This window comes from Mirounga angustirostris, unplaced genomic scaffold (assembly GCF_029215605.1).
Source record: "Mirounga angustirostris isolate CCGP_5_RB_7025 unplaced genomic scaffold, mMirAng1.0.hap1 SCAF_5, whole genome shotgun sequence".
NCBI lineage: Eukaryota > Metazoa > Chordata > Mammalia > Carnivora > Phocidae > Mirounga > Mirounga angustirostris.
In genome coordinates this window covers 72610479-72622547 of record NW_026991713.1, presented here as the reverse complement: position 1 = coordinate 72622547, position 12069 = coordinate 72610479, and the positions used below count along the sequence as shown (strand labels likewise).

Below are 12069 nucleotides of genomic sequence, written 5' to 3'. Positions count from 1 at the left end.
GACCCCAACTTTTAGACCCTAAACTCCTAGAGGATAAGGATCATCAAGTTTTATTCATCAATATACTTTGTGTAACCAAATACTGGAATCTAATAGGCCATTAGTAATTGTGATGTGTGTCACGTATATATAATATTTACTTATTAGAGATCCAGAAAGTTAAAATAATTCATGCAGAGGAGCCTGAGTGTCTCAGTCAGTACTCTGGCTCAGGTTATAATCTCGGTGCTGGAATCAAGCCCCGCATCAGCCTCTGCTCAGCAGGGAATCTGCTTGTCCCTCTCCTTCTGCCTCTGCCCCTGCCCCCTGCTTGTGCTGTCTCTCTCTCTCAAATAAATAAAATCTTTAAAAAAAATAATTCAAGCATCTCTAGCTCTCTCTTTGAATGAAGAAAATAAGGTAATCAAGTGAGAGTGATGGTTATGGACACTGATTAGAGAACAGGACTACTCAAAGTATAGTCCCCAGTTCAGTGCAAGTCTAATTATTTGTTACATGTTCACAATAAATACAGAAATTGAGAGTAAGCATTTTAGACTTTTACAACATTTGAACTTGCTATAATCAATGACCTCATCTCATTGAATGCAGTATAGAGCAGTTCAACTGTTTTCAAACTTACATGGTAAGTCACAAATACACAAGCTGAGTATAGTCATACACAGTATAAACCCACCACAAATTGGGGAGTAGAGTAGAAGAACCTGCCCTTCACAAATATTTTGAGAAGCACTGGGATCAAGTGCTTAAGGAGAATGGTGAAAGTCAGGAATGAGAGGAGCTAAGATCTATTGTATAGGGAAAAGATCACATACTAAATAAAATCCCAAAGATACAAATTTCAATAATGGTTGTATTTACAAAAAATTCAAAGAAAACATTAAAGCTGTTTATTTTTAAAATTTATATAAAACCACAATTCTGTTTTAAAGGAAACCATATTACTTAAACAGGTTATTATGTTATATATCTTATATATTATTTATCACATTATATTATATGCCATATTATGTCATACATTACGGAAGAAATACATCACAATGTTAACAGTAGTTACTTGTAGGCAATAGAAATATAATTGATTTTTATCTGTACTTTACATGTTTCTGTCTTTTTCAGAATTTTTGCTATAAATTTGTTGTAATGTTATATTAAACATTATAAATTTATGAAAGCCAGTTTCATTAAGAAAATAAAAGTCATTAAGTTATGCACATAAATAGACACAGTTTATTTCCAATAATATCTTTGATCTAATTTTCTTTTTTTTTTAAGATTATATTTATTTGACAGAGCGAGAGAGCACAAGCAGGGGGAGCAGCAGAGGGAGAAGCCGACTCCCCGCGGAGCAGGGAGCCCGACATGGGGCTCGATCCCAGGACCCTGAGATCACGACCTGAGCCGAAGCCCAACAGAATGAGCCACCCAGGGGCCCCCTAATTTTTCTTTTAAGAATAATTTGTACAAACTTTACAAAACAAAGGTATTCTGTTCTCCAAGATGTATACGAAGTATAATGCTTTTGAACTAGAAGTTCAATTTTAAAATTTTAAGCAGGAATTGAGGCTCATTAAGGATGGGATTAGAAGAGGTTTTTTTCTGCTGAAGAGTTACCACTCAGTAAGGAAATGGGTGCGGAACATCTGAGACTGTAGCCAATCGCTATCTAGCTGTAGCCAATCTGAAACTCCAGAGGAATTCAAGACCCACAGTGCAAATATCTTAGACTGCTTATAGGGCAAGCAAACCTTCAGAAGCATTAAAGTACTCAAAAGTACTATAAGGGGAGGACATTTATCATCTCTGCTTTGTTTTATAGTTAAGAAATAAATATAGGAAAGGACTATAATTTAGCAAACCTGAAAAATTTCTATCTGGCTTAAAAACCAAAATTGGTCTCATTATAGTAAGACCCAGATTGATATTATTATCAAAATTATCAAAATTCTTTGGATAATTGTTGTTCAAAAAGGAAATCTGTAAATGTAATTACCAGATAATTTTATAGCATCTAATAATCTTTCCAGTAAATGTGTCAGACCATTGAAAACACTGTAAAATAGATTCACTGTGGTTGTCTGTAACTTGTTGCATTACACTATGATTGAATTTAAATGCCAAAAATGTTTCCACTTGGAAAGCCTACATGTTGATGTTTACAAAAAGGAATGTATTTATTACCAAAAGAATCAGTTTAGCTGAGGAAATATATCAGAATGATGCAAAGTATGGAAAAAGAGGAATATCAGTGATATTGACAAAGTTAATAAACAGCAAATATCCTGTATTCATTCAACTGACATTAAAAAAAGTTTTTCTGCATATAAAAAAAATGTTAAATGTTAGGAGACTTTGGGGCACCTGGGTGGCTCAGCTGGCTAAGTGTCTGCCTTCAGCTCAGATCATGATGCCAGGGTTCTGGGATCGAGCCTGAGGTCGGGCTCCTTGCTTAGCAGAGAGCCTCCTTCTCCCTCTCCCTCTGCCCACCCCCCCAACCTCGTGCATGTGCTCTCTCTCTCTCTCTGTCTCAAATAAATAAATAAAATCTTTTAAAAAAAAATTTAGGAGACTTTGTAAAAAGTATCAATATTTAATTACCTTGTAATTACCTAGAAGACAGCATTTATTTTTCAACAAAATTTTATTAGGTATCTGCTATGTGCCAAGCACTAAAAGCAGAAATTATGATATAGTAGAAAAAGTACATTCACTTACAAGCTAAGTGACTTTGAATAAATTACTTAACCTCTCTGGATTTCAATTTCCTTATCTGTAAAATAGCAACAATAACACCTACATCAAGGGATATTATTAAGGATTTTATGAAATAATCACATACAAAAGGACAGACACATTTTAGGCACTTGAAAAGTATTAGTTCCTCATTCATTTAATTTGCTTTATAATAAAAACAGTTCTTAGAAATCACTTTACAAATTTACTTTAAAATTAATGAGTACGTGAAATTCAGGAATATGGAGGATAATCACTTATGCATACCTATTACCCCCGAGGGAATCCTGTAGCAGTCTTGTCAGCTTAGAATCTCTATAGGGGACATGGGTGGCCCTCTTGCTCTTATCTCCCAATGCACTTATTACATTGCCAAGTGCCAACTAAAAGAAAGAGAGAGAGAGAGAAGAAACTAATAAAATTTTAGTAATTATAACACTTTTAAATAAAAAAGCTTATAAAGAATAATATGGAGACATGACAGAATTGAGAAGATGTTTGGTTTTGTTTCATATTTGTATTTTGAAGTATGAAGTATACTTCAAATTTTTCTATATCAACTACTAAAAACTAACGCCACTCAAAATGTAGTGCTATAATATACCCATAACTCACAAGTACCTAAAATTTCTATTCAGAGATTTTCTTTAAAAATAGAAATGTGATAAAATTGGCACCACCTAACCATCTCTAGAATCATCAGAACATCAGGTTGTATCCTCAGAAAATTGTCAATTCATGTTTCAAATTCTTCTCAACTCTATGAAGAAATAAAATGTTTAGGTAGCTTAGCAGATTCATGGAGTTTTCTTACTGCAATATAGCTTCCTTGTGGAAAAACAAAATCTTCTTGAACCATAATAAAAATATCAGTATGATTTCTCTGAACAAGGTGTTCCTAACAGAGGTATAGCTATCTTTAGAAATACAATGAGTCTATGAGCTATTCATCCAATATTTAAAAAGTAGGTCAAATCGGGGCGCCTGGGTGGCTCAGTTGGTTAAGCGACTGCCTTCGGCTCAGGTCATGATCCTGGAGTCCCTGGATCGAGTCCCGCATCGGGCTCCCTGCTTGGCGGGGAGTCTGCCTCTCCCTCTGACCCTCCTCCCTCTCATGCTCTCTGTCTATCATTCTCTCTGTCTCAAATAAATAAATAAAATCTTTAAAAAAAAAAAAAGTAGGTCAAATTACAGAACTCTCTAGTCACTCCTCCTGACACTACTGCTGTTTTTCCTACCACAGCGAACTGGTACCTAAAGCATAAGCACTGCCCTAGACCTTGGTCACACTCGCCTTTAGTAATGCACACAGACAATCACGATGCTTTTGTCAGGACCAATGGATCCTGCAGAGACTGACATCATCACCTTGTGTCTTAGTTGCCCTTCTCCAGAGAAGCTTCAGTTTTAACCACTGGCCACACTGAAACTTTACCAGATGTATCTGAACACGTTTTAGTGGCCTAAACAAAAAAACAGACCAATGGCTTTTGTTTTTTCTTGAGAGCACAAATGGAAATTCCACCGTGATTTTATCTCCTACACAAAGTCTAGGATCCAGGTCACTCCCTTTAACACTAACACTGAACCATAGTGTCAGCATCAAGATGGGGGTTGGAGTTGGGAAGTCTGGCTCTCTCTACTCAGTCTTGGTTGTTAATTTCCACACCAAATGAATTACAATCATCTAGGAGCAAATACTGGACCATAGTAAAATAGGACCATCTGATTGGAGTCCCCAGCTCTAGGCAGGGAGGGAGAGCAGCAAAGCAGAAAACACAGACCCCGATGCTACCTGCATCACAGAAATTTAGGGATGCCACTCCTTTTATGCAGGAACACATGTCCAATTTTATAATGAAAGTCAATAGGAGAAGATTTATTATACAAAAACTTGCCCTAAAACTTTTTTATCTATATAACAGAAGCCTTATACTAACAAACACAAGGTGGTTTGCAATCAAAACCACCACTAGGTGGCATGGTATTAAAATTAACTCCTAACATAGGAAAATTTTCAAAATTCTCATTTTAAAACAATCATTACTTTAAAAAAATTGATAATTCCCAAAATAAAATGACTGTCATAAAATGTTAGCAAAAAAATCTACTTTGAAAGTCATCCCATGAAATATTTAATATTAAATGCTGATTTTGACAATTTATTTTTAAAGGTGGGAAGAATTTTTAAAATCATTTCTACTATATATATTATTTTCTGCATATGTCATAAAATTTAATCCAACTAAATTTATACACATGTAAAAATTTGCAATGTTTTAAAGAAAGAAAGCCTATAATGTGCATTACTCCTAAGTTTATAAGTTTATTGTAACTTTCATTTCTCAGCTCAGCACATGAAGGATTTCCACTTGGGTATTATGTGTTACAAAAGGGAAAAGGACATACAAGTCCACAGTTGATGGAAATGCCTTCTTTCGCCCTCTCGCCAGTAGCTCCAGTACGCTTCAGTCTTTCTGATCCTGCCAGATCAACAAAATGGAACTTTGCAGTCAAGGTTTCAAATTCATTCAGCTGTGATGATTCAGAAATCACCTTATTATCAGTTGCATTTTCCTGCAATTGAGGAAAATAATAAAAAATATTTTATTAATGTGACACTAAATATCCTCCAACCCCACCTTGCCCCCATTATGCATATATTAAATAATTAAATATAAACATAGTATTCAAAAATAGGCAAGTAGCCAAATAAATGTAAATGCAAAAAAATCTACTGGCAATAAGAAGTTTAGGCAAAGGTAGAAAGAAACTTGCTAGTCAGAAACCAACTGTTATCAACTGAGGCTTTGCTTATGTTGATGAAGAGAAACCTGTAATGCACAGTCCTCAAAAGCAAAGGGTCTCGGGTGACTACATCCATCACCATTAAGCCAGAGCTTGCTTTCTGGTTGCTGCAGATACTATCCATTTTTTTTATTTCAAAATCTTACATAGTTGGCCAGCTTCAGTTTAAATACAATCAGAAGCATCTCATTAAGAAAAGGAATCATTAGCCAAACTAAATTTGGCTTAAATGTACTCTCCTGGGATTTATGTGGATTTTTAGGAAAATGAAGCCTGAAAGTGTAAGAAATTAGAACTAAAGGGGTGCCTGGGTGGCTCAGTCGACTAAGTGTCTGCCTTCAGCTCAGGTCATGATCCCAGAGTCCTGCATCGGGCTCCCTGCTCAGCTAAATAAATAAATAAGATGAAAGGAAAGGACAAAGGAAAGGAAAGGACAAAGGAAAGAAAGGACAAAGGAAAGGAAAGGACAAAGGCAAGGAAAGGAAAAAGGAAAGGAAAGGAAAAAGAGGGGAGGAAGAGAGGGGAAAAGAGAAGAGAAGAGAAGAAAGAAAAAGAAATTAGAACTAAAAACTCACAGCATCTATTTGGGGACACATTCTGGTTTGACACAAATGAATGGTAAAAATGGCATGTGAACGAGAGCTCTGAACATTCATCTGGGTACTAGCAGTTGTCCGGGATAAAGCACCCAGCTTCAAACACTGCATCATCTGGAAAAGACAAAGAAAGATTTTACTTGAACAATATTTAAACAAGACACCATACAATCAGAAATCTAAGCTAACGGTCAAAACCTACCATATTAGGGGATATAAAAGATGTGGATTTTCATATTATTTTAGTTACAGGCACTTTCTGAGCTGAACTTCTCAGTATAATAGTGTATTATTTTTTTAATAGGAGAAAACACTGAGATTCCATTGTTTGTCATTTGCTGACATTTGCAGCTTCCATTCCAAAACTGTTACAGTAGAACACTTGGGAACAAACTAAGCAACAACTTGAATTACTGGGGCCCTCTGTATCTTCTCTTGAAATACTTTTCTGTAACTTTTCTTAATAGTTTCCCTTTAGGAACCATGATATAGTCCTACATACGTGACAGCAAAAGGAACACAAGGATTGGCATCTCATCCTTCACCTTCAATGATCTAACTCTCTCTAGCTGTGAAAGAAAACTATACATGTATTGCCTTAGATTCTTTTCATGCTATGATAAATGTACTGACATTATCATAACCTTGACATTATAGATAATAAAATCCTGATATAAAAAAAATATGGGGAAAGAAGACAAGATTTTTAACTCCCTATTACATATATGGATACAAATTTCATTCTTGATCTTAAGCAAACTATCAGTAAGGCTGATTATTAAATAAAGCCAAATATGCTCTATTTTAACTTTAACATAAATGTCACCTCTGATTCTGTATTCACAGTACGTGTTGTGACGCCCACAGTATAAATTCCTCCAGTTGAATCTTCATGAATTCTTATATTTGATTTTTTATTTTTTGCATCAATATCACGAGTGGTATCAAATAAGTCAAGGACCTCTTCATTATATAACTATCAAAAAGAAATATTATAAGTTTAATTTTAGTAGAAATTGCCTCATGGCTATTAACATATATTGCATATTATCTTTCTAACATATCTTAAAACATTTTCAAATAACATATTTCTTTAAAATAACACATAAAAATGAATGATACAATTATTACTAAAATACAAATAAATGCCAGATTTCTTTATAAGAGTAAGAACAGTAAATGACTTAATCATGACTAATGAGTTGAAAACTAGCTAAAATGATCTATTAATCATTTGCAAGAGATAAACAAACATTTATAAATATTAAGTAAATGCAGAAATACCAAATGCACACAAATCTGAAGCTTAGGGAAGATTTTAAGAATTTTTACTACTTCAGCTAAAAATATTTCCTATTGTCCTACAACCTTTCTTAATGTATCTAAAAATTAATACTTAGTATTTTTCCAAGGTCAGTAATAATTTTAGTGTTTCTGTATCAATAGTGGCTAAGAAGATTATACCTTAGAAGAGGATGCATACACCTATTTTTCTATCAATATGCTTATAGTCACAATGCCTAACAACATTTGGACGGTGAAAGGGAAGGCAGAAGAACACTGTTTCTTTTTTTTTCCACTACTAATTACCTTTCTTTTGGTAAGAAGTACATAGTTACATTATTCTTAGTTTTTACTAAATTGGGATTTCCATTAAAACCAGGAGTAAGATAACTGATGTTAATTTGAATTAAGTTTTCTATTTTGTGCTATATAATGCTGAACAAACTATTTCATCAATGATCAAAATGATTAGCTCAGGCACTCTAGACTAGAACTAGACTAGAACACTCTTTGAACCAAGCACCCAGAATTATAATGTTGCCATCCACCTAACTGCAATATTGCTCAAATCCCAGATGTCCTCTTACTGTCATGTTCCTCCCACCAGACTGGTAACTGCCCTAAATTAATCCAAACCTGCCCCAACCTTTGGACATTGCATAAAACATAGGCCTATCCTTGTAGCAATACCAGTTTTTGCAGCCCAATTAGTGCTATAGCCTCAATCCTATTATTCCACACATCTTCCCTCCTTCTTAGCTGCTGAGTTCCCAGATCTTTGTGAGCCTGTCTACACTACAACAGTAATTATAAGATGGAGTCTGAAATAAACAATATTAATTGTTTTACCCTATGGACTCCGGTCAAGTCTTCATAATTTTTAATACCAATAAGAATATTTATTACTTATTATCTATTGTTACTATGACCTATTACCTAAAATTAATTTACTCAAATGTTATTTATTAAGCACTAAGTGCCAAATACTATACTAGAAACTGGGAGTATAAAATCAGAAGAGTTATGGTCTTAAGGATAAGATATAAAGGAAACTAATGACACAATTAGACTATTACCTCTAAGAATTGGGCATTCACTTTAAAATCTGGAGCAGGAAGCCCATTTTTAATTGCAGTGTGTTTTTTTTCTTCAATACTCTTGAAAAGGTGTTTAACAGCACGAGAAATAATACCCTGTTCTTCCTCGATGATGTTAACATCAAATCCTGTTCCCATTGTATATGTTTTGCCAGCTCCAGTCTGAATAAAAGAAGAGAACAAAGAAAAATACATGCTTGATACTAATAATGTAAGTTCAAGAAACAAAAATAAAAGTGCAAGTGAATTGACACTTCTGAAAAGTTACAGCTTCTATGAAAATAATCTGGTACTTACTTGTCCATAGGCAAAAACAGTAGCATTGTATCCTTCAAAACAACCTTCAATTAGTTTTTCTATACATTGAGTGTAGATCTGCTCTTGCTGAGATTCAATGTCAAACACATAATCAAAAGTGAAAGCTTTATCTTTCCCTAGGAAGACCTGAGGTTCTCCTGGTGTGACAGATGTACAAATATGGCATCCTTCAATCTTCTCTTTGGCAAGCTGTGGTCTTATTCTGTGAGAAATAATTGGAAAAAATAAAATAAAACGAATGGAAAAAAACTGAAAGACACACAACTTAAAAATTCCTAGCCAAATCTTTTAAAAACACTAATGTAATCTACTACTGCCTCTTCAGTTGAAAAGTTCAAATAAATTAAATTATACTGGGTCAATTTCAGTATGAGTTACTTGACAATCTCAAAAAATCATGAACAAGAATAAAATTAACCTTAAAATTAAATAATTTTGTGGGTGAATGCTTTTCCACAACTGTAACAAGTTAAAGACTCAGTTAAAATAAATTCTGCCACCAAAATTCTGTTTGTTGTTGTTATTTTTGTCTTAAGTCTTCTCTTTATTTCCAGGGATGACAATAGCCAAAAGTGAGAAATTAAGAACATAATATTTATCTTGATGCCCCTGATTTGCCTTTTTTGCAAATTCTTCACCAGTGGTTTCCAAACTTATTTAACCATATCCTTCTGTCAGCTTAACATCTTTTTTTTTTTTTTTTAAGATTTTTTGTTTATTTATTTGACAGAGAGAGACACAGCGAGAGAGGGAACACAAGCAGGGGGAGTGGGAGAGAGAGAAGCAGGCTTCACGCGGAGCAGGGAGCCTGATGCAGGGCTCGATCCCAGGACCCTGGGATCATGACCTGAGCCGAAGGCAGACGCTTAACGAATGAGCCACCCAGGCGCCCCTGATTTTATTTTATTTTTAAAGATTTTATTTATTTGACAGAGAGATAGCAAGAGCAAGAACACAAGCAGGGGGAGTGGGAGAGAGAGAAGCAGGCTTTCTGTGGAGCAGGGAGCCCGATGTGGGACTCGATCCCAGGACCCTGGGATCATGACCTGAGCTGAAGGTAGACGCTTAACCAACTGAGCCACCCAGGCGTCCTGTCAGCTTAACATCTTGAAACACACTCTCACTATATATATATATTTGGGAATATATATATATGTATATATATATATTCATTATATTCATTATAAATGATATGCACTCTATTGATGTGTCATGTATTATGACATACACAAAAGCAGAATTTTGTAAAGAAAGAAATTAAAAATAAAAACAAATAGAAGTTCCAATATTTTCTCTCCAAAACCCAGTGAATCAACATTCAGTAAATATGGTGATATGTTGCTAACAGAACAAACCAAAATCTGGTCCTATTCTATTTAATCTATAAAAAGAGTATCCTGGGGTGCCTGGGTGGCTCAGTTGGTTAAGCATCTGACTCTTGATTTCGGCTCAGGTCATGATCTTGGTGTCTTTAGATCAAGCCCTGCATCTAGTCCCACTTTGAGCCAAGTCCTGTGGCCCTGTAGGGCTCCACATTTGGCGGGGAGTCTGCTTGAGATTCTTTCCCTCTGCCCCTCCTCCCTCCCCGGCTTGCACTTGTGCATGCACATGTGCACTCCCTCTCTCTCAAATAAATAAATAAAATCTTCAAGGAAAAGAAAAGGACTATCCTGGACATACACCTCACTGACTTACTGTACCTAGCTATTTTAAAAGGTTCCTATTTTGGGGCAACTGGGTGGCTCATTTGGTTAAGCGTCTGCCTTCGGCTCAGGTCATGATCTCCAGGTCCTGGGATGGAGCTCCATGTCGGGCTCCCTGCTCAGTGGAGCGTCTGCTTCTCCCTCTCCCTCTGCTTCTCCCCCTGCTTGTGCTCTCTCTGTCTCTCTCTCTCTCAAATAAATAAAATCTTTAAAAATAATAATAAACAAACAAACAAATAAATAAGAGGTTCCTATTTGCCATGAAGAAGGAGAAGCAGTTTAAGGAAGAAAGTAAAGACAACCAGTGACAGAAAACATAAAATGATAAAGACAGACCAAAAAAAAGATTTTAAAAGAATCTAGTCCCAAATTATTATTTTTTGAGATCTGAATTTTTTTAATGGGGTCAATAGAAGTGGAATGAGTTCATCAATTTATTAGAGATAAAGCCAAACCTAAGACCAGATTGCCTGATTTTAACCCTTTCAGGTTCACCAGGATAGAAGGCCAATGGAAGGATAGGAAAGATAATACTGAGAAGGGACTCAATTTCTGCAACCCTGGTTATCTAAAATGGAATTCTATACTACCAAAAAACTGTGTTAACAATATATTTATGCAATTTTTTCTTTCCTCTGTGATAATAATATCTTTCTTTTATCAAGTCTTCAATTTCACTTATTTGTTTTAATGGAAAACAATAATCAATGTGGAGCTGGCTAGGTACTGTGGAAAGAGCAACAGAGTGGCCATCAGGAGACCTGGGTTTAACTACTTCCGTCACTCCACAGTTATCATGCATCTTCTCTCAGAGCTCCAATTTCCTCACCTGTGGATAGAAACCACAATTTCCAAGGTCCTTTTAGATCTAACACTATTTGACTGCAGGATACTATATTTTAAAAAGGGGGAAAGGAAAATAATATTTATATACTGTTATAAAAATAAAACAATATCCTAACAAATAAAACAAAGGGTTTCTTACAAGAAGCCACCCATGGACCATAGAAAGAGCTAATGGTAGTAGTAGCTTTGGCTGTCTGGTTCCACGTTTTCTTGATGAGTGAGTGGTCTTTCTCAAAATTAATATTCTCTTCCTTCCAAACTCCTTTTTTCCTATCTCACTTCATCCAATCATGGGTGGAAACCATAACAAAATCACCATCCTCCTTGGGAGAATCACCATCCTGACTGCTGCCAAGCTAGAAACAGGAGAGTAAACCTCAATTATTCCCTCTTCCCTATTCCATCTACTTAATCGACCTCCAAGAGCTATTATTATCTCTGAAATAGCTCAAGAGCCCACCAATTTCTTTCCTTCCCCATCAACACCACCATTATGTTACTTGGATTATTCCAAGTCTCCTCACTAGCCTGCCTGTGTCAATTCTTGCCCCCACCAATCTGTTCCATACACTGCAATATCAGTGATATTTGTAAACTATGAAACTGATCAGGTAACTACCTTGCTTAAAATCCTTCAGTACATCCCTAAACCCCTCTGCAGGCTCTCCTCTGGCCATGCTTCAT

At 35.5% G+C, this 12069-nt stretch overlaps 1 protein-coding gene across 7 annotated transcripts in view; it reads right to left on the bottom strand.

Moving 5' to 3' along the window:
* The window catches only part of KIF21A (kinesin family member 21A), a 150299-nt gene that overhangs the window by 67080 nt on the left and 71150 nt on the right, over positions 1–12069 (bottom strand). For all 7 annotated transcript variants that reach the window (XM_045873629.3, XM_054507103.2, XM_064591396.1 and 4 more), the window contains exons 2-7: positions 8816–9038; positions 8498–8680; positions 6964–7113; positions 6117–6251; positions 5143–5310; positions 3001–3116 (exon numbers count right to left, since the gene is read on the bottom strand). In XM_045873629.3, coding sequence (XP_045729585.1) covers positions 3001–3116; positions 5143–5310; positions 6117–6251; positions 6964–7113; positions 8498–8680; positions 8816–9038 — 975 coding nt within the window. The remainder of the gene's footprint in view (positions 1–3000; positions 3117–5142; positions 5311–6116; positions 6252–6963; positions 7114–8497; positions 8681–8815; positions 9039–12069) is intronic.